This window comes from Sinohyriopsis cumingii, chromosome 7 (genome assembly GCF_028554795.1).
Source record: "Sinohyriopsis cumingii isolate HCF-2022 chromosome 7, ASM2855479v2, whole genome shotgun sequence".
Lineage (NCBI taxonomy): Eukaryota > Metazoa > Mollusca > Bivalvia > Unionida > Unionidae > Sinohyriopsis > Sinohyriopsis cumingii.
In genome coordinates, this window is record NC_142967.1 from 62,861,695 (window position 1) to 62,881,072 (window position 19,378).

Here is a 19,378-nt window from a genome sequence, read left to right on the forward strand (position 1 = left end):
GTCGCATAATACACTGGCAGATCTGGGTCTATGCATTTTGTTAGGAGTAATCAGTGTAACAAACAACTTAGAGTCTGATCTGCTGGCACATTAAGTGCTGACAGACCAGGGTCTATGTTGTTTGCATTTTAATTCAACTTATAAATGGGTACATATGGTAGGTATGACAGTTTTTCCACTGTATTTCATCTACTGTCTGTTTGCACATTTCCAGGGTCCACACATGTCATATAGTCTTTCATAGTCTCACACATTTAGTTGAATTGTTTGAACAATCTGTGCCATTCAGACAAGAAAACCAGCAAAAATAAATAACTGCTGCTTTTGTACCATTGATGTGACTCAAGCGTTCAGAAAGCTTAGCCAAATTAGAAACAAATACCAACCATCAGTTGGATGTTTTTTGAGATGGTGGTTTCTGTTTTGAAGTAAGTTTTTACTCATTATTTTTCTGTAAGCATTCTGACATATACAAGTATAAATGGTAATTACAAATTGCACACTACAGTGTTGACTATTATTAATTATAACTTTTGTAATCTGTTTATTTCCTTATGTTATTTACTATTTCTTATATTATGTGGGTTATTAGGACACTTGCATTTAATGCAGGAGATCTTATATTTTAACCCTCCCTGATGTCATAGCTACATGTTGGCATTGGTGCTTGCACATGTAAGTTTAAGTCGGTGTATCTGATTTCTTCAAGATTTTTACCCAGAGGAAGAATTCTCTTTTGGCATTGTTGTAAGGGGGAGTTTAAGTTGTTTTTTGTTTTTTTTACATGTGAACAATATCTTTGAGTAAATTCTGTATAGTATTTTCCTACATAAACAACTTTAATAAATAAACATAAAACTTGCAGTTGTTTATCATCATCATCAGGAACAGCAGTCATGCTTTATGACAATTTCACAAAATCATGTGCATTAGAACTGCATTTAACAACGGAAATATTACCACCAAATACTGACAGCTGTATGTCCACCATTGTACATCTTCACCAAGTGCATTTAGTACAGTTCTTTTAATAAATGGATAAAGCTTATCATTGGTCAGTTACAAATGGTCACACACTTGACTATGGTAGTTGAGCTAGAAGTCAACCATTTACATTATTAGCTTTATAAGTTTGGTTCCCAGTAATGGATGTTACAGGTTCCTTTATCCTCAGTACATACTGACTGCTTAAGTTTCGTTCTTGGGTCATTATATTTAAGAGGAATTTGCACAATCTGGGGGGTTAGAAAACCACTTGGTGTGTTTTCTTCATCACTTAGTCTGAAGTGTTCACAAATACAAAACCGTTTTTCTTTGTGTATAAATATGTACGGGCAAGTTTTCTTGTCTTCCAACAGCTTCGTCTGTTTTTGTATAAAGTAAGATGCTGTTCTTATGAATTTGTTGGCGACAAGTACATACCTCACCAAAACAGTTTATACAGACTCCGGCAATATGATTTTGTACATACCTCAGCAATACAATTTGTACAGACTCCGGCAATATGATTTTGTACATACCTCAGCAATACAATTTGTACAGACTCCGGCAATATGATTTTGTACATACCTCAGCAGTACAATTTGTACAGACTCCGGCAATATGATTTTGTACATACCTCAGCAGTACAATTTGTACAGACTCCGGCAATATGATTTTGTACATACCTCAGCAGTACAATTTGTACAGACTCCGGCAATATGATTTTGTACATACCTCAGCAGTACAATTTGTACAGACTCCGGCAATATGATTTTGTACATACCTCAGCAGTACAATTTGTACAGACTCCGGCAATATGATTTTGTACATACCTCAGCAGTACAATTTGTACAGACTCCGGCAATATGATTTTGTACATACCTCAGCAGTACAATTTGTACAGACTCCGGCAATATGATTTTGTACATACCTCAGCAGTACAATTTGTACAGACTCCGGCAATATGATTTTGTACATACCTCAGCAGTACAATTTGTACAGACTCCGGCAATATGATTTTGTACATACCTCAGCAGTACAATTTGTACAGACTCCGGCAATATGATTTTGTACATACCTCAGCAGTACAATTTGTACAGACTCCGGCAATATGATTTTGTACATACCTCAGCAGTACAATTTGTACAGACTCCGGCAATATGATTTTGTACATACCTCAGCAGTACAATTTGTACAGACTCCGGCAATATGATTTTGTACATACCTCAGCAGTACAATTTGTACAGACTCCCGCAATATGATTTTGCACATACCTCAGCAGTACAATTTGTACAGACTCCGGCAATATGATTTTGCACATACCTCAGCAGTACAATTTGTACAGACTCCCGCAATATGATTTTGCACATACCTCAGCAGTACAATTTGTACAGACTCCCGCAATATGATTTTGTACATACCTCAGCAATACAATTTGTACAGACTCCGGCAATATGATTTTGTTCATACCTCAGCAATACAATTTGTACAGACTCCGGCAATATGATTTTGTACATACCTCAGCAATACAATTTGTACAGACTCCGGCAATATGATTTTGTACATACCTCAGCAATACAATTTGTACAGACTCCGGCAATATGATTTTGTACATACCTCAGCAATACAATTTGTACAGACTCCGGCAATATGATTTTGTACATACCTCAGCAGTACAATTTGTACAGACTCCGGCAATATGATTTTGTACATACCTCAGCAGTACAATTTATACAGACTCCGGCAATATGATTTTGTACATACCTCAGCAATACAATTTGTACTGACGCTGGCAATATGATTTTGTACATACCTCAGCAATACAATTTGTACTGACTCTGGCAATATGATTTTGTACAAACTCCAGCAATGCAATTTTGTACAGAGTCTAGTAATATGATTTTGGCTGTAATTTATTACCAAGGCTGTTTAAAATGTATTTTTTGGAAAATTTAGGGACATTAAGGGCTGTTTTTGGCCCAAAAACTTCAAAGTCTGGATTTGCAGCAATATTTATCAGAATATTAGCAATATGTACATATATGAATATAAGTTCTTATTATATATTTTGATGAGGTGCAACACCTACATTTGTAAAAAAAAAAAATACTTTACTGGTGTGGGTAGAAAAGGTCCAACCACAAATTAGCTAATGAATCAGTTTTCTGCAGTTGCTATTGCACTTTATGCCTTTGAAAAATACAAAATGTGCAGAATAATATTATTTAAGCAAACAAATGTTGGCACCAAAATTATCACCAGTAAACTGGTATTTTTCTAATGTTCACTTTTACACAATTTTTGTGAGACATAAAGAGATCAAGTCTCTATTCCATTCCTAAAATAACTTATCAATTTCCATGAAGAATTTAATATTTAAAGAACACAGAAATCAAAATGAATTTTACCTTCTTTTCTTTTATACATTAATATATAGAGATGTGGAGATTGTAGGAATCCTCATGTTTGTCCATCTATTTGTCTAGCAAAGAATCTCATTAGTGCAATTAGTTCCTCAGTTTTTGATGGGTTGCCATGAATGTGAGGGAGTTTAAGAGCAATCCTCCAAGTAATTTAGAACTGGTAAAGCTAAAAACTGCAGGTGTATAGTGATTTGTCAGTATGCGCATCTTCAGTTGATGACTGTAATATTTATTTACTTGGAGGATTGCCATGAAACTTCATTCATGCACATATATACCAGAATTTAGTTAGTTCTGAATGAAAATTGTGCTGATCTGACATTTAGTAAAAAGAGAATCCATGACACTGTTCATATTGTAATAATTTATGAAATAATTATTTAGGGAAGGACAAGGCTTACTAGAATATATCTAAATTCGCAGTCCTCTTTTAGGAGTTAGTGGAGCCAATAACAAAGTTGACCCACACTCATCCCCGAGCAGTGCAGGGAGCCATGCTGGAAAGCCTTGCAGTTGATCTTGCCTTGAAAACAGATTGTCTTGATCCTGATCAATTCATAGATTACCTCTGTGACAAGATGAAGATACTGGAAGACGAGGCTATCAGTAAGAAAGAGACAGAGGTGGCAACAGCAGGGGCAGATAACACAGATTCTCCAGATGCCAAGAGGTAGTATTCTTTACTTTGACAGTTACTGCATTTCATGTATAATGTATCATTTCACTTAGAATCATGAACCATTTCACTTAGAACCATGTATCATTTCACACAGAATACAAGGAAAAATTGAATGAATGATAAACAAACAAAGACAGAATCTTTACCAACATTAAATTCATACCTTATCAGCCAGCTCCTACTATCAGCAGTTCCATCAGTCATTTGATTTCTCTTATGGCTTGCTCATGGGAAATCAGTCTTTTATTTTGTTACCAGTTCTTGTTTCCATGTGCATCATCAGGACCCTGTTCGAGCATTGAAGTATTACCTGAAATGGACAGAGCCATTCAGAATAGGAACTGAAATGGACTGAGCTATTCAAAATAGGGAGATCTCATTTGTTCTTGCCAAACAGAGAAGGAAGTGATGATTTTTCAACTTAGGCTTCTTCATCCTTGATCTGTTGAGTTATATACCCAGCCTTCAAAAAATGTATCTATGGCCATATCAATTTATTATGCATATTGTCTCATGAGGTTGACAGTTTCCAACCATATAGCAAGCCATGGGATGGCAGTCTCATGAATCATTCTCCAGCTTCTTTGTGAGAGACATGGATGATCTTGATGGGACCTATATCAGCAACACAAAACGCTACTTTCCCAAGTCATTCAGCATCTTCATTGCAATTTGAAAAATCCAGACACTAAATTATTCTTACATTTTGGCGGGATTAATAGGTATGCTATTAAAAAAGTAAACCACACAGTATTCAAACACTCAAATTTCATTTGTTGATGTATTTTGTGATTGATGGTGTAAGAATCAACTTAAGGTGCTGTGTCATGGATTGTGTAAAAATAAAGGTGCTGTGTGATTGTGTAAGTATAAAGTGGTGTGTGATTGTGTAAAGATAAAGTTGCTTTGTGATTGTGTAAGTGTGAAGGTGCTGTGTGATTGTATAAGAATAAAGGTGCCATGTGGTTGAGTGTATAATAAAGATGTTTTGTGATTGATATTATAAGAATAAAGATACCATGTGATCGTGTAAGAATAAAAGTGTTTTATGATTGATTATATAAGAATAAAGATGCTGTGGGCTAAGTTTTGCTAGAACACTGGGGAAAAACTTTGAATCCTCAGGCACACACACTTTCTCCATCCAATTTTTGCATACAGAAAAATCCTTCATGACCCCTATATCATATCAGGTGCTCCATGGGCTGGCTGTTAAGTGGGTTCTTGCCACCTATGTGTTCAAGCAAGAGAGATAAGTAGTTTGTATTTGTTTTTTAAATTGGGGTGTTTTTTTAAAACTGAAGCCTTGATATGAGTCATTTTCTGTTGCACACTGGATTTTGATGAGACATTGGGGCACCTTATTATATCCTGACCTTACCAAGTTTGTTTTCTAGGGCAAAAGAGGAGACTGATGATGAAAATGAGGAGATGAAAAATCAGCTGTCCTACTGTGAAAAGCTGGAGAAAATACGCACATATGTAAAGCAGGAGTCACAGCCTGACACAAAAGAAATTAATGAAGTTTTAGGTACATTATCAATTTCTGGAATAATCACAACACAAATACCATCATTGCAGTCTGATCCAGATAATGGCCTATCCGACTTTGATCTGGATTCAGGCTTCATAGTTGTTGTTGTTGTTGTTGTAGGGTTTAACGCCATTTTTCAGCACATGCTAGGCTATACATGGCGGCCAGTATTAATGGTGGAGGAAGAACCCAGGAAAACCCTGGAAAGAACCACCGACCCATGAGAAGCTACTGGCAAGCTCAGACAGAGGTGAGATGGAAATGATCCGTAACGGAGAGTGCTTTAGACCACTCGGCCACTCTGGGCCCCCCAGGTTTCATAGTAAATTCAGTGACATTGGTTGGGGAATCAGACCAACTTTCAGGGAATACTCATCTTCCCATTTATTTATGCAAATCGCCTGCATGCTCAAACTATTGTATATAGAATTTTTGAAATGTTGTCTTACAAGCGAAAACATTTTGAGGGTCAAATTGATAATCAGCTGCTTGAAAAGCTCAAGCATTCAGCACAGTAGTATAAAAAGGAATTTTCATATTCTTGGAAAAAAAGCAGGAAAGGCACAAATTATTGTAGTATCATCAATTTTATTGTGTGGAAAAATTGTTGTGATTTTCATTTTTGCCCCGAACCATGAATTTAAATCCTCAACAAAAATAGAGCTGCGTACAATGATGCCCCTCCTTCTGTTTTCTTAAAGTGTTTCATTCCTAGAGATTAACACAGCTACTAGTATTTGATAAATCAAGGCCAATACTGTAATCAGGCAATTAAATATTAGCTTTTACATGTGTTTTATTTTTTATTTTAACCTTTTGAAACAAGAATTATAAATCATTTTTTATTGTTTCAATGCACACGTTTGACAAGGTATCTGATAGCTGTAATTTTACACTCACTGCCTTAAATTGATATGTGAGGTAAGTATAGAGAGAAAATAGAGAAAAAGCATAAGCATTCAACCAACGGTAATACTGAAAATGAAAGAAAAAATAATACAAAATAGCAGTATATGAAAATTAAATTTAATACTTATTCAAATCAATCCTTCATTCGAGTACAACTGTTGTTGAAACATTTAAATCCTTATGAAAGCACATTTCATTTTATCCACGTATTTGTAATCCAAAAGAACAATCATGTAAAATACTATAACTATTTCTTGAAAAACTGTGTATATACACTAATAACAGCAGAGTATTAAAGCTCACACTTTTCACAGATTTTTGGACAAAGCCACTGTATCAAAGGGGTGGCCGAGTGGTCTAAAGCGCTCTCCATTACAGATCACTGCCATCTCACCTCTGTCTGCATGGGTTCGAGTCTTGGATTCAGCCAATGTGGGTATGTGAGAAAGCTTGCCAGTAGCTTCTCATGGGTCGGTGGTTCTTTCCAGGGTTTTCCCGGGTTCTTCCTCCACCATTAATGCTGGCTGCCATACATAGCCTATCATGTGCTGAAAAATGGTGTTAAACCCCACAACAACAACAACAACACTGTATCAACATTGTGTCAGTCAAGCCTCATGGTACTCACAAATGCTTCTCAGGTAAATAATCCTCAAATTGCTGAATTAAACAAGACTACCTTTCTCAAAACCACTGATAATTAGATCCGATATTTCACTCATTGTCACATGAGCTGCAATTGTCCATTCAGTGTGAATTGGCTTGATTAATGAGGTTGCAGTTTTTACTAATACTGTGCACTGATCATCACCAGTAACAGCTTCTTTTTCCATAATGGCATCCATGACCTGTTTAGCATACCACTTGTGGAACTGTGACTTTAATTCTTCTTTGTACTGTCAAGTCTAGTGGTTCAGGTCGGTCTGTACAAGAAGCAGGTACAAACAAAGGAGTGATTCCACTGTCTTTCAATTTAATTAGCATCTTTGCACTTTGGTGGGTTCTTAAGTAAACACATCAAATATTGCCACTGCATTGTGTAAGGGGCAGCCGGTCACGTGTTTTCTTCACATATGGAATGATGAGATGACATTATCCAGATAACCTATCATAGAGTCTTCATTAATCCAGTGTGTGTTTCTTTGAGTCACATCCCAGTGGTCAGGGAAAACTACACCCTTCATCTGTCATTCTTCCCTGTGTAAATGACTTGTGGGGGCAGGAGAGTTCCAGATTTTGCTATTGCGAGTAAAATCATAATCTGTCTCTTGTCATCAAGTGCAGAAATTGACACCTGCTTAGATCCATGGGCTTCCATCATCCAGTCACCACCTGACACATGGTCTGATTCCAATTTATTACAAGACAGTCCGGAATATTGTGCTGTTTCGCTAGTGTTAACTTTCTCCAAGAATGTTTTCTTAATTTCTTCAAAATCACAGGGCAGCTGTTTTACACTTTTTTTTCCTTTCTGCTTAACAAATCCCATACAGCGAAGTAGTGACCTTGCCCAATGCTTGGTGATGCTGGTGTGTCCACCATAACATGCCAGCTGGCTGTGAGTATGCTTGGTGATCACAGCCTCTGCCCAAACCATTACAATCCTAATATTGATCACTCCTCCATTAATTCTAACTTTCTTGATCCAGTATTGTATCTCCGCATCAAGCATGCTTCCTAGCATCAAAAGATTGCCCCGGGGTGATTTGGGTAAATTAGAAAGTTCTTGCCCATCATGCTTTCTTAATTTTATGTATTGGTCCCGCATACTCTGTACAGTGGTCTCACTGATTGTACAACTCAGATCGTTACTGAATTGCTGGCTGCCTTGGCAACACCATTTTTGATGTAGTATCTAGTTATCTTTGCCCGAATTTCCTCATTATAACTGTTATACTCTCCTCGCTTTCTTTTCTGAGACAGTTGCTGAAGCATGGGTTCTGCTGCATTGTTAGCTACCTGGTAAGCAAGGGCCTGTGCCATGTTTGCAGCTTCTGACAGGTTAGGTAGTCCAGGAACTGAATGGGGTCTAAGTTGAATTTTACCACTCTTAAGCCACTTTGTTAACGCCATGATCGTACTGATGGTGCAGCTTGATGGACAACGGTTTAAGTAAGAGATCATTCATATGTAATTTTAATAACTGATTGGCCTATTGTTATTGGCTGTGTCGGCTTCCTTTGATGTTGAGTGCTCAAATGAAAACATGGCGAAAGTGGTTAATCATGACAGGTGTTTTATTTGTGCTCATAGAGATGGAAGTATTGTTTAGTGTTGTTGGCTGCGTCGGCTTCAACTGATGTTATTCACTTGGCCAAAAACATGGTGTGAACTTGCCAGGTCTTAGATTTTGATCATACAGGTGGTAGTATTATTTTAAACATTAAGTGACTGCTGTTTGTGGGGCCCCAGGTGGCCGAGTGGTCTAAAGCACTGTCTGTCACAGATCACTGCCATCTCAGTTCTGTCTGTTTGGGTTTGAGTCTCAGGCTCGGCCAATGTGGATATGTGAGAAAGTTTGCTATTAGCTTCTCATGGGTTGGTGGTTCTTTCCAAGGTTTTCCTGGGTACTTCCTCCACCATTAATACTGGTTGCCATGTATAGCCTATCTTGTGCTGAAAATGGCATTAAACCCTATAACAATAACAACAATAATAACAACTGCTGTTTATATCATCATAGTTTAATTCTTTAGTATTCTTTATTTTGGGTATTTGTAGAGGTTTAACCATGAAATTAAGTACCTACTAATATGCAAACTTTGACAGGCAAAACCACGAATTTAAGTACCCACAAAAATGTGGTTTTTTTTCTTCACAAAACTACGTAAATTGAGCCCAATGATAATAAATGATACTACAGTATGTTTATTAGACTTCATGTCACATTAATTTCGGTGTCTTGTGACAACAAAGATGAGTGCATAGTGACATTTGTTAAAAGAAGTTGAGAGTTCTAGCCAGAAACCATCTAGCTCCATGGGGTTTTCAACTGCAATTTTTGAAAGGGAGGTAATTAAGGTCTAAACATGCTTTGCAGAAGTTTTTATTGAACATAATGTTTTCTTTTGTGGCATCAAATCACACTTCCGAACTTTTCAGATGCATGTTTTGCAAGTCGACAATAGTGGTACATGATATTTCATTACACCATTCTTGTAATGCTAATTGAATAAAGAGCTATGGTGGCTCAGTCACGAGAAAGGTGCATGTTAAAATCCTAACATTGCATCAGCATAGCTTGGCTACCATCAACACATATCTGGAAATGTCCTGGAATTTTAGACAGTCCATCAAAATTACTTGAATTCATCCAACAGGAGTTTTATCCTGGAAAAGTCCTGCAATTTTAGATGGTCCTTCAAAAGTATCTGAATTTGTTGAAAAGGAGTTTTGTCGTGGAAAAGTCCTGGAATTTAGTACAACAGATACTTGATTTTTTTCCAAATTGACCTCAGATGAATAAAATTTAATTGACGATTTAGTTTTTAGCAGAAAAAAATAGTTTCATCTTTGGCAAACTTTATGATTATGTAATCACAAGACTTATTTTGCATCACAGGATAATAATTTAACAGCATACTTTCGTATTGAAATCTGAACTTTCATAGCACTTGAACTTTACTTTTAAGGTAAACATGTGGTACACAACGGAATTCATTCCATTGCTTGAAGGAACAGTCTTGACCACTAGGTAAAAGTGGATAATAGGGTGGTTTGTTTGTAGCAGATGAGAACTCAGTTTTGTTGTACAAATATTGTTTAAAACCATAAAGGAGACAGATGAAAAACATTGTTTGTAGCATGCATTTCAATATTAGACTTTTTGAAGATGCCTAAAAGTGCCCAGATATTGACTATTGAAGATGATAAACATATGTCCAATGCCCAATAATGACCTAGTGTATAAATTACATAACTCTTTTATACTTGAAAGTGATTCAGATGGAATGAAAGAAATAACAAATTTGGTTAAGTTATCATACCCTCCTCCCCCTTTCCAATGGAAATACAAAATCTACTGATTCATGCAGTCTTGATAAGTGTATGTCCAAAGATGATGTTCCTAAAGCTGAAATACGGTAGATTAGATACACATTCATCATTTACTGACAGCTGAATGGATTTTGCTGTGATTGATGCTCTTGCTGGCACCACAGGACCATTGTGTGAACTGTCTGTTATATGTTGCCTTAGTTAAGTAAAGGCTATTATTATTTATTATTATTCTTATTCTTATTATTATCGTTTGGATAACATGCAAGTCTTCCTCTCCTTGCACATTTCCAACATTACAGAGCTTGATGATGTTTAAGAGAAGTCTGTGTTCTGAATTCTGTATAGTTTTTTATTCATAGCAGTTTAGGGCTAGACAACTCACTAGTCTATTGGTCAACAGCAGATTGAAAGTTCTGCAGTGGAAGTTTTGTCAGACATGAAAGTAAAAGTCAGAATCTTATTTGCATTATTGAAGATCTTTCTTTCAGGCAACTGCCCATAACTGAATTAACAGATAAAAGAAGAATTTGAAAGGGGACGGGGAAAATGACAAGTTTTATTTACTGGTGTTTTATGGTTTAAAGGTGTCAAAAAGGTTTGTGTCTCTGAAAATGTAATTGGGGGGGGGTCTATAAGAATGCCAGGAATTTTGTCAGTTTCTATCTCTTGGCATTTGACAATGCATTGCCAATGGTTACATGCACCATTTTGAATTTTACTGTGCTGAAAGGCGTAAGGGTGAGAAAACAACCCTTATACTAGTATTAATGAAATTAATTAAATATTAGTTTATTTTTATGCTTATTACTGCAACATGTTTTCTTTTGAATAATGAATGATATGACAACATTTTTAGGTACTGACATATCAGCCTTAAATTCCGTCCCAGCAGCGGTTTATGCATTCCTGAGAGCTACAAGAGAATTAAAAGGCATAAAGGTAAGTCAATATTAGGGGTGGGGGCATCTCCAATATAACTTTTAATACCATCACTAATGGTAAAATGAAATTTACCATACTGCACAGTGAATAAGGCAATAAATCAGAACTGTAAGTAAGAGGTAAATTCTTTGATAAAGGAAATATACCATATATAGTCATTTAGATGTTGGGTCAAACTGCAAATAACGTAGACCCTGATCTGCCATCACATAATGTGCCAGGTGATCAGGTCTATGTTGTTTGTTCTACTGATTACTCCTAACAAGTTTCATGGACCCAGATCTGCTGGTGAATTATGTGGTGGCAGATCAGAGTTTGTGCAGCTTGCATGTGGATCTGACTTTAAAGCAAGTACATTTTATTAATTGCTACATCTAAACATTTCCTAGATATGGAGGAAATCATTAGATGTACCCTGTTTGCTGGTATTTATGCTTTATATAATGTCATGAATCCCATACTATATAGTGTATTAGCTTGATGCTTTTTAGAAAATGTTTTTGTGTTGGGATGGGTCTGTCATAGAGATTAGGGATTCCAGATTATGTAAACTTTTGCACAGTGGTTTATATTTTGGCATTTTTCACAAGTCTCAGCACTAGTAACAAAACTAATCATTAAAGCTTGATGGACACATGGTCTTGGTCCACTAAATTGTTTGCCAGAGTTGGCTTATGTAATACATTTATTTGCTTTACCCCTCATAAGTGGTAATTCCAATCAAAGCAGTTGAACCATATTTACAGATTACTGGAAAGCAGTAAAAAAAAAATAGGATATTTGCTTGAAATGAGTGTATAATTGATCTATTTCATTGAGTTGGTGAAAACTCAGTATTTTCACGAGTGGTGAAGTAATGAAACATATCTGTTATTCTCTCATCAAGCAAATTTCTTTTTAATTTTATGCACAGATGTATTGGCTAGTAATATGTACAACAGATTGAAGTAGCAGATTTCTTACTGGATCCTGTGCAATGCCAGTAGTTTATCAGTTATGTCCTGCCACCTGGGGCACCTAGAAGGACACAGACTGATTCATTAGGATTAATGTGCTAAATACAGTAGAGAAAAGAAATAGTAGTAATGGGGAATGTTTAACTTATTATGGCTAATTTGTGTATTCCGATACTTGAAACTGTCGTACTGTACATATTTGTATATAAGTCATCTCAATCTGCAATCGCTTAATGATCCCAACATATTGGTGTCTATGCAGTTTCTTAGAACTAATTAGTAGAACAAAACAGTATAGACCCTAATCTGCAGGTGCATTGATACTAGTTTTGTGGAGGCCTTGAGTGGTCTAAAGCACTCGCCATTAAAGATTACTGCCATCTCACCTCTGTCTGCGTGGGTTTGAGTCTCTGGCTCGACCATTGTGGGTATGTGAGAATGCTTGCTGGTAGCTTCTTGTGGGTAGGTGGTTCTTTCCGGGGTTTTCATGGGTTCTTGCTCCACCATTTATACTGGCTGCCATGTATAGCCTATCTTGTGCTGAAAAATGGCATTAAACCCTATAACAACAATGACACCAACAACAAACTAAATTTTAAATATTTTAGTATTTGGAGTGCTTGGACCCTTAGCTGTGTAAAACTCTTGTTCTAAAGTTACATCAACATTTATGAGCAATTATCCTTACTGATGACACTTGCTGAAAGAGGAATACTATATATACTCACTTATAAGTCTTATCAACTGCAAACTGCACAGATCCAGAACTGCCATTGCATAATGCACCAGCAGATCTGTATCTGTGCAGTTTGCTTGGAAACAAACAACATGGATCCTGTTCTGCCAATGCATTATGCAACCGCTGATCTTGTTCAGTGTTGTTTGGAGTTGGACTCTACCTGTGAGTAAGTACATTTGGTATTGAAGATGTCCTGAATATTGAATTGGAATTTTACTTTGTTTTAGGATAGAAATCCATTTGAAAAGACAATTATCTACGCAATCTCCCTGGGAGGAGATACAGACACCATAGCAACCATGGCAGGTGCAATAGCAGGAGCTTATTATGGGATTGAGGAAGTGCCTAAATCATGGCAAGAAGCTTGTGAGGGAGTAGCAGATGCTCGTCAGTATGCAGCACAGTTGTTTGAATTGCCTATTGAAGATCAGGCCATGAAATCGGAAGCCGATCAAGACTGAGATAGACAATATGCTCTAAATTTTATGATAATATTTTTCGCAGACTGTTGTCAGGTCCAGCTTTATTGCAGCAAATTTTGAAAGCTTTTGCTACAAAGAAAATATTCTAATAACGAAATGTTGAGCAAAAGTAATATTCAATGACAAATTCAGAACTCTATGAAGTAGGAGTCCCTGCTTCCAGGACACTTCAGTTTCTGGTCCAGGCCTTGCATTCTTCAAACTTTTGTCTTCAGTTTACCACATAATTTACTCTTTCTTTTGGAAAAAAATGTAACCCAGAACTTCTGTTTTCCAGTTGCTACAAAGGTCTATGAAATGTGGCTATTTTATTTATTTGTAGAGGGATAGAAATTAAGCAGCAGGCTGCAAAACACTTGTCTTTCTACTTTATTGTACTGCTTGATAAAGTCATGTTTAACTAATCCATAGACAGAAATAGAGTTATTAATGATGGATGCATCACAGACACACACACACATGCACATGCACACAAACAAGATTGCTCATGGGACTTGAACAAAGGAATGACAATCTAGGTCTATGAAACATCTTATCAAATTGCATTTGAATGTCAAATGGTTCTTAAGCTATGCTGATTAGCTAGCAACAGCCCATGTAAATATGAAGTTCATTAAACAAGGCCCTTAACTGAATCCAAAATGGTATTGGCAAGACAAAAAGCCCATTAAAGGTACATAAAGGTGTAATAGACAATGTTCTTAACAAATTCTATTAAAATGATATTGAATGGCTCTTGAGCTATGCAGATTACAAGCAATATTCCAGGCTTCCATGAGACGACAAGAAATTGCATGACAAGGGCATAACTCTGTCCAAAACATAGTGCACAAGTTATGCCCATCAAAAGACCTGCAAATTTATAGAAAATGTTCATTACAGATAGCATCAGAATATCTTGAGTTGTTTTTGTGCTCTAATGGTTAGAAGGAACAGACCTGGTAGAAGATATGAAGTTAGTTGCCAAGGGGTGTAACTCTATCCAAAATGGAGTTGATGAGAAAACCCATAAAAGGCACATTTTGGTTTAAGAGTCAGTGTTCACACCAAACTGTATCAAAATAAGTTGGCTAGTATTTGACACAATTAATTTTCAAGGGAGATAACTCTGTCCCAGACGGAGGTGATACAAAATGCATACAAAGACGCATCCTGGTCTATGAGACAGTGTGCACATCAAATTAAATAAGAATATCTTGGTTCATTCCTGAGCTTTGCTGGTTACACATGTCTTCAGTAGTGGAGATTAAAAATGAAGGGCAGTAGCTCTAGGTCACTGAACTTTGGTGGTTACAAGAATTGTTAATGGACATACTCATGAAAAAATAAATAAAAGGTGATTACAGTATTGGTCCTGCAATTTGGTGCAGGGCCCTAATTATTTGTATTCATTTCTATGATTGCTATAGACTTATGATATATATATATATATATATATATATATATATATATATATATATATATATATATATATATATATATATATATATATATATTATTATTACCTGTAAATTTAAGAGTTGCTGATAAAAGTATTCATGGTAATAATTTTAGATAGTTATTGTATTATAAATGACATTTTTTTTGTTACATGGTTGTTGTTTCTGAATTTTTCAGAGTATCTCAATTTTGAATATGCAGTATTTGCACCTTATCTGTAAAAAAAAACTGTCTACATGCATAATAAGTGTAACTGAATGGTGAGAATGGTGCAAGTATATCAGCTGTGAAAAACCTTTAATGCATGTATCATAAGTATAACTGAATGGTGAGAATGGTGCAAGCATATAATCTGTAAATAAAAAACTTTTCTACATGCCTAAGTATCACTGATGGTCAGAATCGCAGACCTGCCAACTCTTAGGATTTTGCCATAAGTCTTACAAAAATTACCCTTAAAATACAGACTTGTGGCATACTAGCAAAAACTACGGAAAAATGATTGTTGCCAAAAAATCTGGATAATTGGTTTATCCATGTTTTATTTGGATCCAGGTTTCATCTTAGAATTAGTAAAATTAGTCAGGGAACCAGACTAACTTTACAGCAGCACCACAAACTCTTACGACTGCACCTATTTGTTCATGCAAAGTGTCTGCATGATCAAAATGTTGATTATATAATTTTTTTAAATGGCATCCAGAAAGTGATGCATGTTTAAGAACACACAGCACTAATGACATGGAAAGATTTGAACCAGCCTGGAAATGGGTGAACATAAAATAGAGTATATATGGGTTTGGCTGACCAGGATTGGTTAATAATGTAAGTTATGTTTTAGGAAAAAGAATCTTTTGAGAGCTTATCCTAGTTATAAGTGAAAAAAAAAACAGATTCATTGTTTTATTGATGGAATTTCAGTCCTTTAACAGTCTTCATTGTGGAACACTCATTACTAAAATTGGCACCTGACTCTTTGGTATGGAATTGAAAGCACATGTTTCAAATACATGTGGGTCCAGAAAATGCAGCAGCTCATATCCTTTTCTCTATACAGAAGCTGACATCCAGGTTTCATCTATACTGATAAATATAGGTTTGATCTTGAGCACAAAATTTTTTTCAAGTTATTGAAGTTTTAATATCATGGTCATGGTGTTTGCATAGGTTTACTATGGGAACTGAATTAGTACTGTGAGTCCTATAGACAGCCACAGTAGTACAGTGATTTTTGTAAACCACAGAGTGACTTTCAGTGGGATATTTAACACCTATTCCGATGTATCAACTGTTGCCAAGAAGGGGGGAGGGGGGACATTATGTAGATTTGACTATGTTAGGTGGAGTGTTTAGCACTTTGGTTTATATCTAAGCAATACATATGTACAATTTACCATTTATAGAGTAATTATAGTAAGCAATATGATATTTCCTAGTTGTGTTTTAAAACATAATGCTTCAGATATGATCACTTAGGTCTATTCCACCATGCTTAACGGTGATGACCTCTCACGACTTTTCATCCCACTAATTTCTTTCAGTGAATGTTTTGAAAGTTCATATTTTGCATTTTAATGAACTTAAGTCTACCTTACTTAGTTTTAAATTATATGTCTTCTGGGGGGAATTTTAGGTAATTTTTGTCATTTAAATCTCTTTTTCTGTAAAAATACATGTACATATGGTCACCTTGACCTGTTACTTATTAATTTTGTAATATGACAAGGATGGCAATATATTACAGCATTAAATTGAAGAGCGGTAAATGGTGATATTAAAAAAGATGATTGTTGTTAGACAGCTTTATTTTCAATATTTTTTCTGATTTTCTTAAATAAAGCTCAAATATTTAAATGTTGCCTGAAATGCACCTTTGGTCTTTAGGTGAAGATGAACTTGCAATATAATGTAATATTCACTAATGTAATCTTTGTCAAGCAGAACTATGCTTACTTATATATTGAACTACTATTCCTAGGGCGGTCAAGAAAATCTAGGATGAATATAGGAGACATGGTACTAATGATATGGAAAAATGGGAACCAGTCTGGAAATGGGTGAACATAAAATAGAGTATATATGGGCTTGGCTGAAGAGGATTGGTTACTAATGTAAGTTATGTTTTAGGAAAAAGAATCTTTTGAGAGCTTATTCTAGTTGTAAGTGGAAAAAAAATAGAGACATTGTTTTATTGATGGAATTTCAGTCCTTTAACAGTCTTGAGTTTGGAATACTCTTTACTAGAATTAGCACCTGACTCTTTGGTGCAGAATTGAAGGCACATGTTTCAAACACATGCAGGTCCAGAAAATGCCCTGGTTCATATCCTTTCCTCAATACAGAAGCTGACATCCAGGTTTCATCTATACTGATAAATATAGGTTTGATAATGAGCACTCAAAAAAATTTTAAGTTATTTTTTAATATCATGGTGTTTGCATAGGTTTACTATGGGAACTGAATTAGTACTGTGAGTCCTTAAGACGAAAGGGAAAATAAGTTTCTATAAGTGTTAATAAGCAACACAGAAGAATAAAAAGGAATATTCAGATTCTCGTGAATAAAAGCTGGAAAGGACACAATTACGTTTATTGGACATCACATGCCAATTTGAGTATGTCTCATGGCAGGAGATATGATTGCTGTCGTCATGTGAAATGGAAAAGAATTTCTAAGAATTATGTCAAGTTGAGAGATAGCAACAAGCCATTGAACTGCATAGGGTTTGGAACAAGAGTTTGTGCATCTGTACTAGTGGTAAATAAACATGATGTTTATCATTGATAAATCAAACTTTTAATTACGTTTTCCAGCTATACAGTAGCAATTGTTGATATTTTGTTACACCTTACTGAAAACTGGTAAATCTTACGGAAAAAAAAAATCAACTGCCGTACTGAGATGGACTCGTCAGGGTTGGCAGGTTTGAAAACGATGCAAGTATATAATCTTTAAAAAAAAAACTTTTTTGCTTGCATAATAAGTATAACTGAATGGTCAGAATGGTGCAAGTATATAATCAGAAACATAAACCATAGCAATATCTCCCAGATATAATTGTGCATAAGTTATGTCCATCTGCAAACAGTATAGACCCTGATCTGCCATTGCATAATGTGCCAGCAGATCAGTGTTTGTAATGCTTCTTCTGATGATTATACCTAGCAAACTACATAGACACGCATCTGCTGGTACATTATGCAACAGCAGATCTGGATCTGTGCAGTTTGCAATTGGACTCAACTTAAAAGCAAGCATATTCAATGCTCTGTTGACTCCTCAGTTTGTTAAAAGAGGTTTTATTTGCATTCCTTATGTTATTTCTTGTTATATGGGTGAATGTGGAGAGGACAGATAAATTATATTAATCCCATGACAAATCTTTTATGATTTTATGACAGGTGATAGAAGGGAATTTAATCTTTAATGAACAAATGTATTGAAGCAATTTTATAATGTTTTTGAAATGTTTTTTCTAAATCATAATTTAGGAATGTACCAAACCCCTATGTTTATATGACAGTGGGATGCAATAACTACTGTAGTGGCAGTTTATTAATGAAATTTTATTTGCATTCCTTGTGTTATTTATTTCATGCTATATAGCTGAATGTGGAGAGAACAGATCCATTTTATTGATCCCAAATCTTTTACAACAGATGACAGAAGGGAATTTCTTATAGAAGGAACAAATATTTTGAAGCAATTTTATAATGGTTTTAAAATGTTTTTTCTAAATCAGACAGTTTAAGAATGCAGTCCCCCCACCCACCCACACTTATATGATGATATAAAATTCCTACTGTGAATGATAATAAGGTTCATACAGATTGCAAGATTTCAGTGAAAGTTGTATTTTAAGTTACATAATAAACATTTTCACAGTGCTTACAGGCTTGTATCTTTCCTTTGCTAACCTAAAGAAATGAATCAACATTATGCATGATTCATACTTGTATTGCAAGCATTGTAAATCAGAGTTTTAATTATACACATTGTTTTGCTCAGTCATTTTTATGACCACAGAATATTCAGAGGATGCCATTTTGTCCAAGGGAGGTAATTTGGGATTTTTTTGTTGTTCTTGTTGCTTGTTCTCCAAGAGTGCCACATAAACTTTGATGGACTGTTGATGCTGTGTGGTAAATATCATAGGAATCAAGGCTACATCAGCTGTTAATGGTATTGTCCAGGCTTAATCAACTGGTCAGTCAGATAATATTGCTATTAGTCAAAGAAAATAAATTTAAATAATGATATAAATGCCAGTTTTTAGAATTCTTGCATCTTGGGT

The 19,378-nt window shown here is 35.5% G+C and overlaps 1 protein-coding gene across 3 annotated transcripts in view; it reads left to right on the plus strand.

The window, feature by feature from the left end:
• The window catches only part of LOC149795384 (ADP-ribosylhydrolase ARH3-like), a 36,892-nt gene extending 17,921 nt beyond the window's left edge, over positions 1-18,971 (plus strand). For all 3 annotated transcript variants that reach the window (XM_089965170.1, XM_089965171.1, XM_089965172.1), the window contains exons 4-7: positions 3,839-4,074; positions 5,481-5,614; positions 11,382-11,464; positions 13,390-18,971. In XM_089965170.1, coding sequence (XP_089821296.1) covers positions 3,839-4,074; positions 5,481-5,614; positions 11,382-11,464; positions 13,390-13,623 — 687 coding nt within the window. In that variant the 3' untranslated portion in view covers positions 13,624-18,971. The remainder of the gene's footprint in view (positions 1-3,838; positions 4,075-5,480; positions 5,615-11,381; positions 11,465-13,389) is intronic.
• The last annotated feature ends 407 nt before the right edge of the window (positions 18,972-19,378 follow it).